Below are 21,123 nucleotides of genomic sequence, written 5' to 3'. Positions count from 1 at the left end.
TCAGCGAGACAGTTTTCAGATTTTTAATTTATTTATTTATTTTTATTTAGCACATAACATTAACAGGGGATACATACAACAGAAATATTGTTTACAAGAACAATATGTGACTCGGATTAATGCAAAGCAATAAAATACATCCACAACCACAATACAAAACACAGTAATATTCTACTAAAATAATCAGGCCAAAAAAAATATAAATACATAAATAATAAATAAAAAGAAATATAAAGAAAAAAAGAAATAAAAACTTAACATACACATCTAAAAAATAAATAAATAAATACAAATATACTGAAATAAATAATTACACATAAAAATGTCAGCTTCAAAGAATAACCGGGAGGTAACCCTGAAGTCATTGAAGTCATTATTTTTTTCATCAATACGGTTGTTTTAGCAGCTTTCTTATTAAGTGATGAGCGAAGAGATTAGTTTTCAGAGGTTCATGATCAAAAATGATTTTGTAAACGCGCTGAGAGCTTTATAGACATATAGATATATAACACAGAAAAGCATAGACACGTTTTGTTTTCCATAACGGCCTTTATTAAGTGTGTTTTTAATTTATTTGCCTAAACTGCAAAAAGACAGCAGTACAATTAAATGTATAGGAAACATTTTAAAAAGGAGTGATTAAAAATACATTATATAAAGAATAAGTACTTACATAAGTCAAATAACAGGTTGTAATACAAATATAAAGCCATAAAATGCAAAACAACAACAACAACAAAAACCTAAATAAAGGGACTTTGATTTATAACACAGATAACAGACCTATGTTTTCTTTTCCATAAAGGCCTTTATTAGAGTGGGCTTTAAACTTATTTGTCAAATCTGCAAAAAGACAGCAGTACAATTAAATATAAACTTTTTTTCTTACGAATGATTTCAAAATACATTATATATCAAAAAATAAAGGCTTATATAAATAAAATAACTTGTAATACAAATATAAAGCCATAAAATAAAAACCTAACCCTAACTATTAAATGCACAGTATTAAAGCACCATTGAACTGAAGAATTGAAAAAGCACGCATCATATTTCATATAAAAATTTTCAAATTTCCATATTTATACTCATAAAATTGATGAGAGGTCGCGACGTTTTCACATTTCTTATTTCACAGTTAAACGTAAAACGAATAACATGCATATACATCGTGACTTTGATCAAATATAAATTACAAGGACACAAATTTGACGAAAAATACATGACCTCACATGGCGGAAGTGATTTTGGCGGTAGGCTTGCGATCGGTTTGACCTCATTCACAGGAAGTGTAGTCGAGCGGAGTCGGACAGCCCTTCGCGAGCGAAAAAAATAGAAAAAAATTGAGGGAAAAAAATCGGTGAATCCAAGGGGTTCGGGCGGATTTGGACGAAGTTTCCGAACTGTCCCGGCCCGGAGGAGCCCTGGGGGTTGAAAGGGAATCGCCAGCACCGGTAATTAACACAGAGTTATAAGTCAATTGTGAATTCTTTCTCCAAATTTGAGCAACTCACGCGGGCGCTTCTCCCCCTGTCTCGCCAGCCGGAAGTCTGCATGAAGCTGCGTCTCTCTCGCATTGGCGTCGACGTTTTTTTTCTCTCTTCGGTTTTTTTTATCCTCGAGTTTTTTTTTTTCTCTTTTATTTTCTCAGCGAGACTAACCGAGAGAGGGATGGAGGCATAGGGGCATTATTGTTTGCAAGCGGAAGTTTACATGTTGCATAGCTTTTAGATAGTGCTTCTTTCTTTGCGTGCATAACAAAAGCTGACATTTTAATGGAGGCTGGTTGAGGAAGCCCTGATATCATTAATGGATGGTTTTGTGCCTTTCCAGCTACCTTTCCTGATACATATGCTATTAACGTTGTCCCATTAGATAGAAACATGCAAAATGAGCTGTCATTGCAGCAAAACACGCATGCAACCCTTAAAAAAGGAATAAAAACGCGACGTTTTCGCTTCCATTGAATTTATTTAGGCGTGCATACGAAATGACAGACTGTTGTCAGAAGTTGACTAGGAGGTCTGCACATTTGCTTTGGTTTCTTTATGATAGGGCAGTCGCAGACAGATTTGGCAGGATCGCGAGGCGATGCTTTTGTTTTGATACCTATTTATAGCGCGCGCGAATCTCCATGCAAGTTCTGCATCTCTCGTGCAGTTAAACAATGTGCGGTGCAGTTGCAACAGACAACAAATTGTGTGTGTAAAGACAATTAAATATCCCCCCCAAAAAATTATTTATTTTACCCTTTTTATAACTTTTCTTTCTTTCAAATTTGTACTAATTTAGCACTGCTGGATAAAAAGCTCAGCTGGTTCCTCAGTATGTTCAGGATGGTCTGTTGGCTGGTTTAAAGTTGGCATGAAATTAAAATACACCCTATCTAAAAATCACCCTATCTGTTTTCTAAATGCATATTACAGATTCTATTGTGAACAGTTCATCTGTGTATGTGTTTGTAATGTGTAATCAAAATGTCATAAAACTGGACCCTCAGGTGAAAATGACAGACTTTTCTCTGGTGATATATGCAGGACTTCTCTGATCATTTAGTCCACTTTAACCCCGCCCCTGCAAGCTCACATTCATGTCTTCTATTTTGAGTGCAACACCCACATCTCAAAATCCAATCAACAACGCATGCATTGATCTAGATCCCGCTCTGCTCTACTTTTTTTCTTTTTCAGTAATCTTTTACCTTTGGATCAGGGTTATTACTGTTAACTTAACCTAATGGGAAATTTAAACTGCAAAGGTGGCACAGAAGGGCTTCTGAAGTGGCATTTAGGTGTCGTTACACACTGTTTAGTGCTGCTCAGAGGATGAATAAATGCATATACACAGCAATCACAACTTGAAAAAATTCTGTATGCACTTGGCCAAAAAGGAAACTGAAAATGCTTTATAATTATCATTTATTATTTTATTACATCATAAAAATTAATTTTGTAAGACTTTTTAATTTAACTCAATAATTATAATGATACTAAATAAATAAAAAACCACGAGCTAATAACCACACTTTTATTGAAAGTAAAATTGGACAGACAATATATTAATATTAAATATCAATATATTATTTTCAATCAGTTCTATACAACAGAATCTGATATAACTTTTTTTTTGACTAATTATCCAAATAATGTATAGTCCTGCAAAGCTATTATTATAATAGCGTGTGAGCAGAGCATAACATCATGGGAGGGTAGCTTCATTTTACCAGCGTTGCCCAGTACAGCTGTGCTACACCATGTTAGAGTACAGTAGCGCTATTGCAAACAGGAACAAGTATACTACATAGAAATTTCCTGTTGGGGCATTATTTGAACTTCTCCATTGAGCATGAGTGGAACCAGGGTTGCCAAGTCTGTGGGTTTCCTGCGGAATTAGGCTACTTTTAAACTTGCTGCATAAAGTATATTTGACTAAAATGCTTGTACTGAAATATTTTATATTCTACCAACGATAAAACTGCGATAGATGTTAAGTTTTGTGAAGGAGGGCCACTAGTAAGGAGTTTATGATTACTACAATATATTGGTTTTCAACAGTGACTGTGAAATATGCATGTTAGGTATGGGAGTTGCATATTTTGAGTTTTGATATTTGGGATATGGTCATTGGGCTACTTTTGATTGGCTATTCGGCTACCTTTGTTATGCAGACCTGGCAACCCTGGTGGAAAGCCTGAGTGGAATATTGAGCGGAGCGTCACAAAGCGCTGTGATGATGGCTAGAGGGAGAGTGCAACTTGTGTGCTAAATATGTTTTTTTCTTTCAGCTGAAAACCAAAAATGCAATTTTCGGCGGATGAAATTTCAGTGCATCCCTAATAAAAACTATTAAAGGTTATCAATGATGTTGAAATAACACGATTTCAATGTGCATTACAAAACAAAAAAATATCGGTCGCTTCTAGCATTTCATCTTGACTTTAAAAGGTTTTGGTCAAGTTAAACCAGCAGAGCACCAGATGGCTAGACTGAGAGACCAGCAAACAATCTTAGGCTGGTTCAAGTTGCTGTTTTTTTCCTGCATTGTGCAGGCTGAGTTGGCATGCATGCATTTTTACTTTATGCATGTCAGTTGTGTTTTACACATTGGGTCGTGCATGCGTTGTGATTTCTAACCCAACACGCCTCTTTGCCAAAAACATCCACCTGAAAGATGCTCCAAAGTCCTTTGCTTAAAGAGAAATGAATCACAGCTGTCAAAAGGATGAAGGTGCATGATATTTAGCAGGTGTTTCAAAGAACATATTAGGGAAAAAAGCCTTTTTATGTCATGCAAGGTACTTGGGTGCAAAAATGAATACAGTCCAGGTGAGTGAATAAACCTTCAGGCCACAGGAGAAACATAAGGACGAGGTGTCATTTCACAAGTGTTGCCAAAGGCAGAGTGGGTGTTTACAAGTGATGTTGCTTTTCAATTGCAGAAATAATGGAAGATTCCCATTTCAACTCATCATACTTTTGGTCTCCCGTTCCAACAATGCAAGGACAGGTAGACAACTTATTATTGGACTCTCTTGTACAGTACATCCTTGTGTCTTTAACAGACACGCCATGCTTATAGAGCACAATCTAGTAAATCAAAAAAAAGCAAAACAAGCATACCAGTCTGGGATGGCTAACACCAGCCTCGCACTGATCCATGTGAAAGTTACACACTGAAAACCCTGCACCAGCATCCAGAAAAAGTAACCCTTCCCTTGCTGCTCTCTCCTTCTTCCCCTTCATCCTTCATCCTTCATCTGCATTTATCTCTCAATCCATCCTCCTTTTCTCTTTCCTCCTTCCCTTCTTTCCCTTGTTTTTTCCATTCATTTCCCCTGCGAGTTTAGATTGAGAACGCCATGTTTCTGAATAAGATGAAAGAGCAGCTGGGGCCGGACAAGGGCGCTTCTTTTCCGCACTCGTCCGCGGCGCACTACCCCACGGCGGTGCTGACGGTGCCGGGCTCGGTCGCCATGGACACGGGAGCCGTCGGGAGGGTGCCGAAGCAGGAGAGTGGAGGAGGAGCGAGCGGGACAGCAGGGGCGCAAATATCTGGCGTGGGAGCGCACATGCACCCACCTCACACGTCTCAGAACATCACGGTGGTGCCTGTCCCGACTACTGGCATCATGACAGCAGGTGGGTATTCCAGGTGTGTGTGTGTGTGTGTCTGTATGTACACTGCCGCTCAAAAGTTTGGGATCAGTAAGATTTTTAATGAGTCTCTTCTGCTCATCAAGGCTGTATTTATTCGATCAAATATACAGAAAAAACAGTAATATTGTTAAATCTTATTGCAATTTCTAATATTGCTTTCCTATTTTAATATACTTTAAAATAGAATTTATTTCTGTGACGCAGCGCTGAATTTTCAGCATCATTACTCCAGTCTTTAGTATCACATGATCCTTCAGAAATCATTCTAATATGCTGATTTATTATGAATGTTGAAACTGTTGTGCTGCTTAATATTGTTTTTTGGAACATGTGATACTTTTTTCTTTGATGAATACAAAGTTAAAATAAGGAAAGGAAAGGACGTGACGTGTGGCCAAGTATGGTGACCCATACTTGGAATTTGTGCTCTGCATTTAACCCATCCAAGTGCACACACACAGCAGTGAGTAGTGAACAAACAAACACACACACACACACACACACACACACACACACCGTGAACACACACCAGGAGCAGTGGGCAGCTAATGCTGCGGCACCCGGGTAGCAGTTGGGGGTTCGAAATAGAAATCTTTTCTAACAATACAAGTCTTTACTATGACTTTTTATTCATTTAACACATCCCTCCTGAATAAAATAATTAATTTCTTTAAAAAAAAAATAAAAAATGTACTGACCCCAAACTTTTAAATAGCATTGTATATTGTAACACAAAATTTCTTTTTTAAATAAATGCTGTCCATTTTATCACACCCCCACAAACACAAGTCACTGTGTTGGAAGATATGCATAACACCGCCCAAATGTAAACGCAAAGAAAGAAGGCGTAACTTTTATTCTTGCTGTAGGATTGTTGCTGTCCAAAAATGGTAAGGAGACGTAACATTTCCATCACACGCTTGAGGTATTCGGCCAATCACAACGCCCTGGATAGCTGGCCAATCAAAGCACACTGCACATTTCAGAACAAAGTGTACATAACCTACACGCATGTAAATAATTAAAGCACATATATTCAACCTGCATCGAATATATGTATTTAATTGAATCATAGCGTTTGTGAATTCACAATAACGTGATGCTTTATTAAGATCTTTAAATGGGATTAATATATCATGCAGCCTTGATAAATGGTAAAATAATGCGTTTCATGAATTCTCGTCCATGGAATGCACCACTTCCGGTATTTTGGCGCTTACTCGACATGGGCAAAATGCAATTGAGGATTTTATTTATTTATTTTTTTAAATTGAGTACTCGAATTGAATCGACGAATTTAAGCACTTATATATAGCTTCAGAAATCAAATGTTAATGTAATGAGGTTATCAGAATCGGTCAGATTGATGTGTTTGTCCTCTGTCTCTCAGCAGGGTTAGTGATCACGACTCCTCAAGGGGCACTGGTCTCTCCTCCTTCCTCCTCTCAGTCTTTTGTTTCTGGACCACCCACAACAACCATGATTGTGTCCGCTTTACACCCAACAAACACAGGTAAACAATTTTACTCCCCTTTCTGACCCTTCCAAAATACACACATTTTTAACATGCTGAAGTTTATACCTTCCATACTTATGGTAAAAATAATGATGGTAAAACCAAAAGAAGAATGTTAGAATATTTTGTATAGAACTTCACAGTAAGTAACATTACATTTGAATTTATTCATGAGAAAATTATCTTATCTATCTGTCAGTTTATGTATACACACACATTTATAAGATATTTGAATGTTTTCAAAGTGGTCTCTTCTGCTCACCAAGGCTGCATTTATTTGATCAAAAATACAGTAAAATTAGTAACATTTTACAGTCTAAAATAATGGTTTTCTATGTGAATATATTGTAAAATGTAATTTATTCCTGTGATGCAAAGCTGAATTTTCAGCATCATTACAGTATCATCCAGTCTTCAGTGTCACATGATCCTCACAAATCATTCTAATATGCTGATTTGCTGTTCAAGAAACATTTCTGATTATTATCAATGTTGAAAACTGATAAGATTTTATATTTCAGAGTTCTTTGAATAGAAAGTCCAAAAGAACAGCTTTTATTTGAAATTGAAATATTTTGTAACATCATGAATGTCTTTACTGTCATTTTTGATCAATTTAATGCATCCTTGCTGAATAAAAGTGTCTGCCACAGCCAAAAAAACCAAAAAAACATGCTTTGTAAAAATGTAACTTTTCTTGCAGAGTTACTTCAAAATGATGTTCCTGTTATTATGCAAAATTCATAGCTCTCCATTTTTGCACAGTGAATAGTGACAGTTATATAGACATTTCTTAGTCACAAATGATTCATAATATAAGATCATACAGATAATACACCACACACTGCAGAATATTGATTATTCTTGTAATTGTTTTTCATGTCACTTTCACTGTAAAAGCAGCAGACACATACACACACATATGCTTGCTTACTCAGCCAGTCTGAGAGCCAAAGAAGCTGTAGGAAGTGAAAGTGAGAGTGACTGTGGGAGGTAGTGAGAAGGGATGGATGATGGATGAATAGAGAGAGGGACAGCGAGCTCTATATGTTGAGAATGTTCTGCTCTTTTCTGTCAGAGGCTGTCCGGCCCCCTTCCCTCTATCTCCACAGCCACTGTAAGTATAATAGCACATGTACATCTCTACCTGAAACCTGCAGTCAATCACACTCACATCAATAATGCACTTATACAGTTAAATAACTCATTTGGTGGCTGTTGACATTAAGTAGCAGTAAAACAACCTGTCAGCCACCATTTCTTGTTTTGATTAGATTTTGGTTACTTTTTACAAATTCAAATAACAACAAAGTTATTTTATTTAAAGGCACAATATGTAAGATGTTTTTTGATTAAAATATCCCAAAACCACTAGAACAGTGTTATATATTTTGTGTACTTACATTATCCCAAATGTTTCGAAGAATGTTTAAATCCAGAGAAATTAGCAGTTTTAACTAGTGTAACCGTGTCATTGTGTCGCCTGCCAATGACGTCATACACCCTCGATTTCCGGTTTTATTTTGTAGAAAACATGGAAACCCCAAAGACGCTTTAATATGTTATGCATTTTAATAGACAGGTGACAAACGCATAGAGTAGCATTATAACAACACTTCACCACACTCAAATGTATCTAGTATGATAAAACAGCGCTGCTTTTTCCTACATATGCATGACCGGAAGAAGTGGAAGCTTCAATCACAGCGTCATCAAACTACGCCTTTGTTTCTTGTTTGTTTTGAATATGTGCCCTCTAGCGGCGAAAACTTACATATTGTGCCTTTAATACAGTCATTTGGCTTTAAAATTGGGTCAGACATATAAGATTAGTCATTTGGAAACCACAATGGTTTGCTAAGGTAGACCTTTAAAGGTGCTTTATGTAATTTGCTTGACTTTACTAAAGTATAAAAATGCAATAATATGTTTGCAGATATTTAGGAAACATGTCAATTTCACATACACTTGTTTCTTTGAAAAACAATGCGACAGCCAGTTATTTGACTTTGAAATGTTTGTTCCATGTCGGAATGTCTGTTTTTGTTTTGGTCTGTTGTGATTCCGCCCACTGCCAATTTACCCAATAGTATTTCGACAACCCGGGTTGCCAGTTGGTGGAAAACACTGCGTATTGCAGCCATGAAGACCAGCAAACGAATTGGGTCAGAGAACGCAATTTCTACCTGACCTAAAAAGCTTCAACATCCATCTAAACATCTCTATGAATAGAGGAATATTAAAATGCAGATGAATCAACTCAACAACGTACAGTTCCATTGCCATTGTGCTCATTCCTGTTCTCACAATCTGGCAACCCATGTGAGCGTTGAGTCTGAGAAGGGAGGGGTCGGGAGAAACAAATATCTCTCATATTTTGAATTTGGACTGCAGTACCCATTTCAACCGTTAGCTGTCAAATATTACATAGTGCACCTTTAAAATTGGGTCATTACAATCTTGCAAATGCATGTTTAGGTTTAAGTGCACATTTATGTCTGTTTTACTAAAATTTATTTGAAATGTTTACTAAATAGAGTTAAACAATGTTAGTGTGAAGGATTTGATGTCAGACCTTTATATTTCAGACATTTCTTTGAAGATAGCAAAGTTTAAAACTCATTGCCTTTATCCTCTGAAAGCAGAGTTGCAGGAAGAAATTATGTTTCATAATCAATATTATATTACTCTGTTTTTACCCCGCTGACACAAACAGACAAGAAAGAGGACGGCAGTATTCCACCCGCCGTAGTCATGCCACTTCCCTCAAAGCGGGGCAGAAAGAAGAAGTCCATGATGCCAAGGGCAGGTCCCGTTTCAGCCCATGCACTCGCCACAGGAAGTGATGCGCTGATTCTTGCACACTTGGCTGCTGGGGGACAGGTGAGATGTCATAACTTTACCTTTATATAAATAAGTTATTGTTACACTATTATTACACTGCCCTGCATCATATTCACTGAATGAAATCCAGTTATTGTTTTTGTTTTTTGTTACTAATTTTGTGGTGCTGTTTCCAAATTCAGTGCTTGTTTTGCTCGAGCATGTCACACGTTCTCACAAAATATTATACATTTTGTAGAGTTTTAGCTTTTGGCAACCATGTGAAGAAATGTTTTGTCAAAATCAGCCCACTTTCACATGCATGACATTATTTTATGCCTAATCATGCTGAAAATGCAAACATGACAGATTTTGTGTCGTCAAAGATGATTTATTTATAAACTTGTTTATGTAAAGTTCATTGAAATTCAATTCAATGTATAAGTGCATATTTTTCCACTCCATTGCAGATTGTAAGTTAAATTATATGTTTTAAAAACTTCTGTTTGTCATTAAATTACGAAACCTACTTGTTATTTTGATAAGTGCATTAGAGCTGATACATATAAGTAATTTGAAATAATTCATTCTTAATTTGTGAACAAAAATGTACATGTTTAAAATGTACATATTTTTAAACTCCGCATCATCAGATTAGGTAATATTAGGACTTTATTGGTAATCAGCAGATGTTTTTTTTCAAGATGCAGGTCTGTGTTATTGTCCAAACAAGCCGTCACTGATAAGTCAATTTAGAAAAGGGGTAACATTTTTAAAGATCTTAAAATAGAGAGAAGTAAACCAAATTGAGTTTTATTGTTTGTAAAAAAAAAAAAAGACTCTCAAAACATGCTTCCCTAATTTGTCTATTATACTAAAGGTGTTGACTGACGCAAAAGTAAAAGTTTACCTGTATTAAGATGCTCACCTAATTTTTTTGCTTTTACAGCACAACACGAGTGACCCATATGACCTTTCCAATGATGAGGATGATCATCCAGGCAAAGATGGGAACAAGTCATACAGGTGCATATTATCGCTTAAAGGGATAGTTCACCCAAAAATTAACATTCTGTCAATAATTACTCACCCTCATGTCGTTCCAAACCCGCAAGACCTTCGTTCATCTTTGGAACACAAATTAAGATATTTTTGATGAATTCCGAGAGCTCTCTGACCCTCCAATTTTCATTTTTGGGTGAACTATCCCTTTAAGAAATAAATAGGCATTTTCTTAAATATTTGCAGGCTTGATTAATTTTAGTGTGTATTAAACACTGCAACACACTGCAACTATTTGAATGTGTATTAGTGCTTTTATTTGAACTTTTCAGTGTAATTGCATGATATTTCTGCCACCTTACAAAAGGTAGAGTCTATAAAGATGATAAATGGAATGCAAATGGAATTCGTGAGATACATTGTGACACATTTTTCAGTATAAGTTCTCCAAAGTATCAAGGCTGTTTTTCTGTGAGTATTTCAAATGCAAATGCACTGTATGCTGATTTTTCTCTGTAGGTGCCGAATGTGTGCGGTGACGTTCTTCAACAAATCAGACATGCAAATTCATGCCAAGTCCCACACAGAGGCGAAGCCGCACAAGTGTCCTCACTGCTCCAAATCCTTCGCCAACTCCAGCTACCTGGCGCAGCACATCCGCATCCACAGCGGCGCCAAACCCTACACCTGCTCCTACTGCCAGAAAACCTTCAGACAGCTCAGCCACCTACAGCAGCATACACGGTACGCATGGGTGTGTGACTTACTAAAAGATGCATTGCTACACCTGCTACAGGATGGAGCCAGGGCTTTGAGTAGTTGTTCACACTTGGTGTCTTTTTTGAAGCTGCCAGCGTCTGTTTTATATTATAATCCTATGGAGTAAACCGTTTTCAAAAGATGCCAAGTGTGAACATGCCCTTAGTTGTGTATTCGATTAGGATAAGCATGTTTATCTTTCACTTTTTCCATTATCTCTCTCTCTTGATGCCTTCCTGTCCTTTCCCACCCTGACGCGGTGACATTTGAGCTTGCACACATTTCTAGTGGAAAAACCGGACAATATACTCTTTGCAGATAGAAGCAGGTGTTTTTGTCTCATGCTAATCACATCATGCATCTGCTTGTCTTATTTCACACCACATTGTCTAACTTTCTTTTGTTTCATTTACTTCTTTTGGAGTCCTTTATGTCCTGTTGACATTTTTGTGGCACTGTATTCTTGCAAAGCTTTTTTTATTTAATGTTTTAAATCTGCCTTCTTGTTTTTCCAATTAATCAATCTTCAAGATCGACGATTTTACTCTATGCATATGTGGTCAGTGTAGGCAGCTCTGTTGATTTTAAATAGATTAAAAAAATTATTTTAAAATACTGTGTTGCTTAGTATTTTGATAGAACGTTTGTACATGAAATCTTTTGATTTATACTAGTGCTGTCAAATGATTAATCGCATCCAAAATAAAAGTTTTTGTTTGCATAATGTGTGTTCTGTGTATATTTATTATGTATATATAAATACACACACATGCATGTATATATTTCAGAATTTTATGTTTATATATTAAATATATTTATAATATAAATTTTATGAATATAAATAGACATGTAAATATTTTAAAAATATATACTGTGTGTGTATTTATATATACATAATAAATTTTATGCAAACAAAAACTTGCATTATTCATTATGCATTGTTTGTTCATGTTAGTTAATACATTAACTAATTTAATAAATGACACCTTATTGTAAAGTGTTACTTAAATGTAAGACAAAATATTAGCTGAATTTCAACAAAAAAAGGAAAATCAATGTGTCAATAAGCAGCCCTATTGTTTAGCTATTTGACGCAATGTCATGTAATACTCGGGGTTATTTTTAACTACAGTTTATGAACTACTTCTGTGATGATATTAATTATCACTGACAATAATTGTAAACTAATAGGTACTATATTTACCATAAATAAACTTTAATTGAAGCCTAGCAGGCTGGAAGGCTTAAAAGCATGTCATTTTGTCTCCATTTGCTTCTGTATTATCTGTGTTTCTTCTCTACGTTATCTGGCTTGTCATGCCTTCTTTCTCTTCTTTCCATATCATTTCTATGCTGTTGGACAAGAATGAGTCTTTAATTGAATTCCATCTTACTCTGCTTATCGTCATCATGTCTGTTTCGTCTGCTCTGGTTTAAAGGCTCTGGCTAGTTTCATATAACCTGATAGTTAGGGAGGGGAAAGGAAGCTGGTGAGAGAGAGAATGAGAGAGAGAGGATAAGATGAAGTGCCTTGTGTTTTTATGTGCTGTGTTTCGCAACTCAGACACCACAATGAGCACCATCACATTGCTAAAAGCATGTAACCTACCATATGTTTGATGATACGATCACGATTTGATCCAAGTAGGGCTCGTTTATTGATTCACTGGTAAATCTCTCTCTGTTTGTTTCTCTCTTTTCATCTTCTTCCCTTCATCCCTTGTTAGAAACCACACAGAGGGCAAACCGCACAAGTGTCCTCACTGCTCCAAATCGTTTGCCAACTCCAGCTACCTGTCCCAGCACATCCGCATCCACAGCGGCGCCAAACCCTACACCTGCTCCTACTGCCAGAAAACCTTCAGGCAGCTCAGTCACTTACAGCAGCATAACAGGTAACAGACAGGGACAGATAGAATCAGTAACCAACCATATACAGCAGCTCTTCTCCTGCCGTCCTTTTCCCTTATTCCTTCTCCTCTGTTATCAGTCATGCTGTAGTTGAGAGGATTGTGTAGGCTTCCTGGAAACATATTTTAGACACTGCAGAATGTATTCATGTGATCTGTAGATCAGACTTTCTAATGAAAAGCTTCTGTTTTGTTTTGAAGGATTCATACTGGTGATCGGCCGTACAAGTGTTCCCATCCCGGCTGTGAGAAAGCTTTTACCCAACTATCCAACCTCCAGGTAACCATCTTCAGCTGATTTATGGATGCTTCCACACATTTCAGCTTTCTACACAAGTGATTGAAACCCTGTGGTTCAAAAAACTTGGATTTGAGTTTGGTTTTAGTAAAATGCTGTAACCAAATGATTTTTTGCGGACTGAACACTGTACCAAAATACGCAAACTTTCTTCAATTACTATTCAAGAATGCCATAAATCAGGGCTCGCAAAATCGCTAGCCCGACGTCCCGGGGCTATTGTGTTTTCCAGTCGGGCTACCAAAATGTATCACTGCCTGCCCGACGGGCTCCTTAAATACAGATCTCCCGCGGGTCCTTAAAAACTCTGAAAGTGAGTTGTATCAAAATTAAGGCCATAAAAAGTTTTAAATATGTTAAATGGTGTAAGAAATGTCTTAATTATAATTTCAAGAGGTCTTACAGTTGGGGACGGAAAGACAAGAGTCGCGATACGGCAGGATTAAACTTCAAAAGGCAATGATGTCATTGAATAAATAATGAGTCCTGCACGTTTCAAGTCAAAACGCGGCGCAGATGTCTTTATGTGAATGTATCTGAAGGGAACCGACTGTCCTCAGAAACGTGTCGTTGTCATTTTAATTTAATTTGACCTATAATTCCTGATAAAGCAGCGTTTATGAGCCCAGAGCTGCTTTGTGTACAGCGTTTCCAGGGAAACCGCAATATTTCAGCGCTCCTAAAGCGCCACCTCGTGGCAGAGAATGAATCTGCATTTCCAATAAGCCTTTCTTGCTGTTTATGGTCAGATCGATGCAAATATCAACTCATGTTTTTACGCAACAAACACATAGAGTTGTAAATGAGAAAGAAGTTGATGTGCCTTCTAAAAATCTAAACAATTAAGACAGTAATATTTATACGTTTTAAATTAACAATTTATATGTTTGATTGATCCCTTTTCATAAAACGGCCTATAGCCTGAAACGCTGTTGTATAAGATTTTTGTTTTGTGAAACCTGTATCTGAACTGTAAATCATGTAATTTTATGGCTCAAAACTGTATGTTACCATAGACATTGTCCAACCCCGCTCATTCTGTGTTCATTTTACTTGTGCAGCTCTTAAAATGGGTCATAAATTAAATATATTTTTTTAAAATTCTGCAGATACCCTGTAAATAGTGAAATAAAATTCCTTCCTTCATATTTGTTGATATTTGTGTATTGAAAATATTTTTGATTGACATTTAAACTCCTATCTGATTTTTCTATATTAAATAAATAAATAAATAAAAGAAAAGAAAAGAAAAGAAAATAGTAATTTTTTAATTCGGGCTAGTTAATTAATTTTCGGGCTACCAAAATCTGAAGAGTACCTGCCCGAAGGGCTACCAGGGATTTTGAAATTTTGCGAGCCCTGCATATGCAGATGGAAGTCCAGTCCACTTCAGTTTTGGAAATGAATGACTCTTTGGTTCTTTTTAGTGGATCAAAAAACGTATGAATTGGAGTTTATTGGACTGATTTACTGAACTGTAAATTAAATATTTTCTGGCTTGTGAGACTTTAAATTAGGGGACTAACTGGTTGTTCATATGATTAATTGTTCATTTAAATTAAGTGGTATTTTATTACAATGAATTAATAAAAACTATAAAAGTTATTATATTTGGGATTTTTATTTCATTAATACACTACTCTTTGGGGTCGGTAAGGTTTGTTAATGTTTTTGAAAGAAGTCTCTTATCGTCATTAAGACAGCATTTATTTAATCAAAATGTAAAATAAGTGTTTATTTTTTGAATATATTTTAAAAATGTATTTTGTTTCTGTGATCAAAGCTGAATTTTCAGCATCATTACTCCAGTCTTCAGTGTCACAAGAGCTTCAGAAATCATTCTAATATGATGATTTGCTGCTCAAGAAACATTTCTGATTATTATCAATGTCAGAAACAGTTGTGCTGCTCCATATTTTTTATAGAAACTGATACATTAGTTATCAATGTATTTTTATACATAGAAAGTTCGTTTCTATTAAACAAAGCATTTATTAGAAATGGGGAACTTTTGAAACATTTTAAATGTCTTTACTGTCACTTTTGATCAATTTAATGCATTCTTGCTGAATACAAGTATTAATTTCTTTTAAAGAAAAAACTTACTGACTCTAAACTTTGGAATGTTAAAATATTACATTATCTTGGGGCTCTAAATGCATTACATTTGCATTCCTTCTGATTCCAATCCATAACTGACACTTAGTTGTAATTGCATAAATCATTGTCAAATATACTTTTGTAAGTGTTTGTAAGTAATTCAGACCATTATAAATATTTTAGCTTGGTAGCTATTTAGTAATTTGTCGCTGTAACTGTCTCCATAAATCTGCTTGTCAATTTCATGTTAACGTTAACATCAAGGCCACCGTCATGACATTTACTTGTTTTGTTTTTTTCAGTCTCATCGAAGACAGCACAACAAGGATAAGCCATACAAATGTCACAATTGCAACCGTGGCTACACAGATGCGACCAGCTTAGAGGTTCACTTATCTACACATACGGTGAAACACGCCAAACTCTTCTCCTGTGGCCTCTGCAACCGCGCCTACACATCTGTAAGATCCCACCCACGATACCTCAATCCTTGATCCTCCATCTTGTCAAACTTCTGTTTTATTACCCTAAAATATTAGAGATGTCGAAAGTTTTAGATATTACTTTGTTAGGGCTATTTGGTAATTACGATACTTAATCGCAATTATTTTGGACAATTCTCGTGATTATATTTGTCACTTTTTTCGTCATTCATCAGAATGAATGCACTTCGACATAAGCACGAGTCAAGAAAAAGTCAACACACATGGTTTGCTTGCAGATTTAGTCACAGCAAAAGGTGCAAACGACTGCGTAAAAGAGACTGGCTGTATTACACTTTTATTTGAGCAGAATATCTCAACAGAGATTATTAAACTAACTTACATGTTTGCTGGTGTTTTCAGCTCAGAGCTTTTTCTGTAATGTAGGGAGAGCACAGATGCATTTTCTTAATATTGGTTTTCTATGAGAAGAAAACTCTTAACATACAGTTTCACAACGTGCTTCATTCGTGTTACGGAAGTCGTCACAGCCCTGCACAGCGCTTCACTTGCTCTAGAAGGATTGTCATTTTGTTTCTAGATCGCAGAGTCAACAATGTCACCAAAGAAGTGTGTTTTTGGTTGTGAGGGAAAGATAACCTTATTCAGCTTGCAAAAGCTTTGCATGCTCGTGACTCTTTAGCTCCGGCCACGGCATACCTCCAGGATCTTGACTGTATTTGGAGAAAAGTGGTACAGCTCTATCTTTTATAAATCTGATAAAACTAAAGACTCTTCGGAGAAATGTAGGATATGCATTAGTACTCTCTAGGTATTCGAGATGAACAGAAACCGTGCGTTATATCCCCTTTAACGTAAAATTGTCTTTCCACTTGGATTACGTTGCCATTGTCTTAGCATTACATAGTGTTTATGACCAGAGAAATGTGAGAAAATGTTGTTTGGCTTTCGCTGGTTGTTTTTTTAGGACATTAAAGGGATAGTTCACCCAAAAATGAAAATTCTGTCATCATTTACTCATCCTCAAGTATTTCCAAACCTGTAGGAATGTCTTTGTTCTGCTGAACACAAAGGAAGATATTCTGAAGAATGTGGGAAACAGAGCAGTTCTGGGACACCATTGACTTCCATAGTATTTTTTTTCCCACTATGGAAGTCAGCCTGGTTACAAACTTTCTTCAAAATATCTTCCTTTGTGTTCAACAGAACAAAGAAATTCATACAGGTTTGGAAATACTTGAGGATGAGTAAATGATGACAGAATTTTCATTTTTGGGTGAACTGTCCCTTTAAGCTATGTTACACATTTCAGAATGTTGCAAGAAAGCAGCTCTGATTGGGGGATTTAAACTCTTGAAATCTGGCAACCGCAGCCAGCTTGTGGTGGCTTGTTACCAGTTTAAGATAACGCAAATGCCAAATTAAAATGCAGTGCCTTCAGGATAAACAACCAGTGGGCAAATAGCGATTTTGCCTAATAAATCGAGAGAAATCATGATTAAAACATGATTCATCACGCAGCCCTAATTTATGTTGACACAGTTTTCTGATTGTGTTACTTTTCTAGGAGACGTACCTGATGAAACACATGCGAAAACACAACCCAGACCCTCTGACGGTAGCAGCCGCAGTAGCTGCCCAGCAAGCCCAGCAGGGCCAGAATCCGGCTCAGTCCTCGGGAAGCGGCAGGGGTCGCGGGCGAGGCAGGGGGGCCGGAGCTGCGTCAGCTGGAGCGGGAACAGCGGCGCAAGCGCAGAACCAGCCCAACCCGCCATCCAGTTACTCTGTTACGGAGGGAATACCCTGCCCTTTTGACCTGCACCAGTACAAGACCGTGTCAGCTGGAGAGATCCAGTACAAACCGGTCACTGTGGCCGACCTGACGGCCCACAAAGACCTCTGCCTCACCGTCTCCACCTCTGCCATCCAGGTGGAGCACATGAACTCGTAGAGGAACTTGAGGAGAATGAGAGCGAGAAGGTGGGGTGAGGAGAAACGGACCATGAATTGGATAGGAAATAAAATACTGCCTTGGGACAGAGGAGGATTTCCAAAAACAGATTGGCAGGAGGGGAGGGCAGGTTTGCAAACTGAGGAGAAAAGGAGAGATGGAGGAGGAGCACATGAACTCTTATGAGTTGTCTTTCTTTAGACTTGCTCTGCAGTGTCACACAAAAGGCCTTAAACTGTCATGGTGGCTATTTTCAGTTAGCAGCTATTGAAATGTACAATACCCAGCCCCAGTTCTGTCCCTTTGGCCACTATGGATTTCAACAGTCGGGTTGCAGAAGTAAAAATCCCATTCATTTTCTTCATAGGGGAACTGATTTTTGATAAATACTTAGAAACCATTGAAGACAGATCAACTGTGAGCTACGAGGTTGTTAAAGGGACAGTTCACCCTAAATCATTTATTCTCCCTCAAGTTGTTCCAAACCTGTATGTTGAACACCAAAGAAGATATTTTGAAGAATGTTAATATAATAGCATAATTCCTTAAAACTACATTACCCGTGATTCTGCAAAGAAATCTCCACCAATCTGTGCAAATCACCAAACAGCATAAGCTGTTAAGTATGCAGTTTAGTACTTGGTCCCATTTTTAAATACGTTTTTGCTTCAAATCAAAGTTTCTAATGCCATGATTCACCATGTAGCTGGTTGGTTTGGTTCATGGCTTATAACTCAATTTTTTATTATTATTATTATTTTTTAATTTTAAATTTGGCGGTCTGAAATGGCGATCTGTGAACTTCCCTCAGAATTTCCAGTGACTTGAGAGACAAACAATGTCATAATTGACTACTTAACTTATCCATAAATACACCACCCTCAGTTTTGAGAACATATTTTAACATCCAAGTAATTTTATTCAACATCATCTTTATGCCTCTTTTAGCTGGTTTTGATGTAGAGGTCATAATGAATAAAATTGATAGGAATCAGTTTGCACATGATATTTTTTAAATTATTTCATTTCAGACTGATAAAAAAAAAATAAGGTCACACGTTATTTTGATAAGACAACTTTAGACATTCTACTAACTATAAGTAACTTTGTAACTACATGTCAACAAATTCTCATTAATTTGCAACTACATGTCTACTAATTCTCAGAGTAGACTGTTAGGGTAGGTTTAGGGTGAGTAGAATAAGTTGACATATACTTGCAAAGTTTCTCATAGTCAGTATGTTGCGGACCCATCAAAATAAAGTGTTAGAAGATATTAAGCAGCCAGTCTACTAATACTCTAACGACTGCTAGTTGACGTGTAGTTGCAAAGTTACTTACTGTTGGTAGAATGTCTATCGAAATAAAGTGTGACCAAAAATAAAGCACTGTCAGTGGAGAAGGGATAATTGAGCAAATTAGTTTACATTAGTGATTACATTTTTTACTCTACGTGGCATATTTCTCTGTCACTACTAAAAGGAACAGGTGAATGAAAACAAAGGTCAATTTTATTGCAAGGATTGTGCAAGATTGACTCAAAATGGACACTAGCTTTATAAATGGGTGATTAAGGTTACCAGTGCCAGCTAACAAAGACTAGCACATGCTTATAACAAGCTTTGAAAACCAGCAAGTTTACTTTTTTCTCTGAGTTATAAATGTTACAAATGCTGGTAAACAAGAAAATATGGACAAATACCACCAAATATCTCATAAATGAATTGTACAGAACTAGTTTACATCACTAAGTATTTCACAGAAAGATAACGCATATCTGCAGCATTTGAGCAGGTTTACAGTAATAGTTAAGTTGAATTACTGATGTTCTTCCAAATCCGTATGACTTTGTAAGCTCTTATGAAGTTTTAATGCCTTTTATGACACTGCTTTGCAGGCCTGCTGATTGACATTTCAAGCAAACATGCAACTGGTTTGTCACTACCAGCCGAGACCTGTTGGAAAGAGGTGGCTAAGACTGCACTAAAGGGGAGAAGGATAAACAGAAGCTAATGGTTTATGGGAGATGGCACTTAAATGAACTTTTTTATTCATTGTTTCTGTTTTGTCATTACATTTTAGCCATTTATCATATGTATTTTTCTATTGTCCTTGTGTATGTATGTTTGTATGCGTTTGAGTGTGCGAAGGGTTGGTTGAAAGAGCATGTTAGAGAACATTTAAAGGAGGAGATGAATGTGAAAACATCTATAAAATTGTTTTTGGGTTTTTTTTTTTTTTGTGTGTGTTTTTGTTTTGTTTTTTTAACCTGAAGAGTTTAGTTATTTTATATTTTCTTGACCCTCCCCACAAAGAGTCTTTTTTTTTTTTTTTCAGAAAGGAAGGGAGGGGGGGAAAATGTGCAGAAAACAATTTGGTTACCAGGTACTATTTAGTAGTGTTTTTTTAAAAACCTTTAATACCAGTTATAACTTTGTTTTTTATGCAATTATTATCATCATCATCATTATCCATTGGGAGTTACTCTGTGTGTGTATATATAGAGATGACATGTTCATTCAAAAAGGGAAGGATTTTCTTTCTGGTCCAGCTGAAATATGATTTTTAAAAAATGTATTAAAGGCAACATTAGAGATCAGAGTATGGGATGTTAACATATTGCTAAACCATCCAATCACTGACCTACATGATGCCATCTGTGTCCAGCAAGCAGCCAAGCGATTGGCTGATCCTCCATGTATAATCCTTGTTGTATCCATATATGTCTTTGGAAAATAACACGGTTCTCAATATTATTATTAATGTTACTTCTGTCACTCTTAATACTTATTAACTACTCTTTAAGATGACTTTGCTGTATAGATCAACACTCATTCATCTTGACGTAACTGTTTCTCCTAATATGAACAATAAAAAATGATAAACACATTTTATCTGGAATAGTCGTGTTATTGTCTGGTGCAATACTGTCCAATCACAATTTGCTGTTTGACTTTTATTTTGGACATTTTAGGAGAATCTCTGAGGTTAAAATATATTTTTTTTTGAATGCTTACTTTTTAATAGTATATTTTCCTTCTGAAAAAGTCCTGATGGAAAGGCCTGATTTGATGTAATGATGCACATTCTTTGAGAATTTTTTTCTCTAATTTATTGCAAATTCAGGGATTTAGGCCAAGAAAAATAGTTTGGACTATACTGAAA

General features: G+C 36.4%; 1 protein-coding gene across 5 annotated transcripts; it reads left to right on the top strand.

Moving 5' to 3' along the window:
• Positions 1–375: 375 nt before the first annotated feature.
• On the top strand, positions 376–20,847 carry znf384a (zinc finger protein 384 a). Of its 5 annotated transcripts, none has more exons than XM_058753326.1 (12): positions 378–1,454; positions 4,439–4,506; positions 4,847–5,138; positions 6,550–6,669; positions 7,751–7,789; positions 9,389–9,555; positions 10,445–10,521; positions 11,017–11,241; positions 12,984–13,151; positions 13,368–13,446; positions 15,867–16,025; positions 17,575–20,847. In XM_058753326.1, exons 2-12 carry the CDS (start codon positions 4,444–4,446, stop codon positions 17,956–17,958), a joined length of 1,773 nt encoding a protein of 590 aa, XP_058609309.1. In that variant the 5' UTR covers positions 378–1,454; positions 4,439–4,443; the 3' UTR covers positions 17,959–20,847. The 5 variants fall into 5 exon arrangements, with proteins under 5 accessions (XP_058609313.1, XP_058609309.1, XP_058609310.1 ...); XM_058753325.1 differs by having other exon boundaries at positions 381–1,454; positions 6,547–6,669; XM_058753330.1 differs by lacking the exon at positions 12,984–13,151 and having other exon boundaries at positions 376–1,454; positions 6,547–6,669.
• Positions 20,848–21,123: the final 276 nt, after the last annotated feature.

This window comes from Onychostoma macrolepis, chromosome 19, assembly GCF_012432095.1.
Source record: "Onychostoma macrolepis isolate SWU-2019 chromosome 19, ASM1243209v1, whole genome shotgun sequence".
Taxonomy (NCBI): Eukaryota; Metazoa; Chordata; class Actinopteri; order Cypriniformes; family Cyprinidae; genus Onychostoma; species Onychostoma macrolepis.
Note: the sequence above shows the minus strand (reverse complement) of the source record. Positions and strands in the feature narration are given on the sequence as shown.

Bases quoted from the DNA above. Each gene is read 5' to 3' on its own strand.
- znf384a (XM_058753325.1), top strand. From the start codon at position 4,444: ATGGAAGATTCCCATTTCAACTCATCATACTTTTGGTCTCCCGTTCCA. The intron at 6,670-7,750 runs GTAAACAATTTT...CTTTTCTGTCAG, and splicing joins TTTACACCCAACAAACACAG to AGGCTGTCCGGCCCCCTTCC. The intron at 10,522-11,016 runs GTGCATATTATC...TTTTCTCTGTAG, and splicing joins GATGGGAACAAGTCATACAG to GTGCCGAATGTGTGCGGTGA.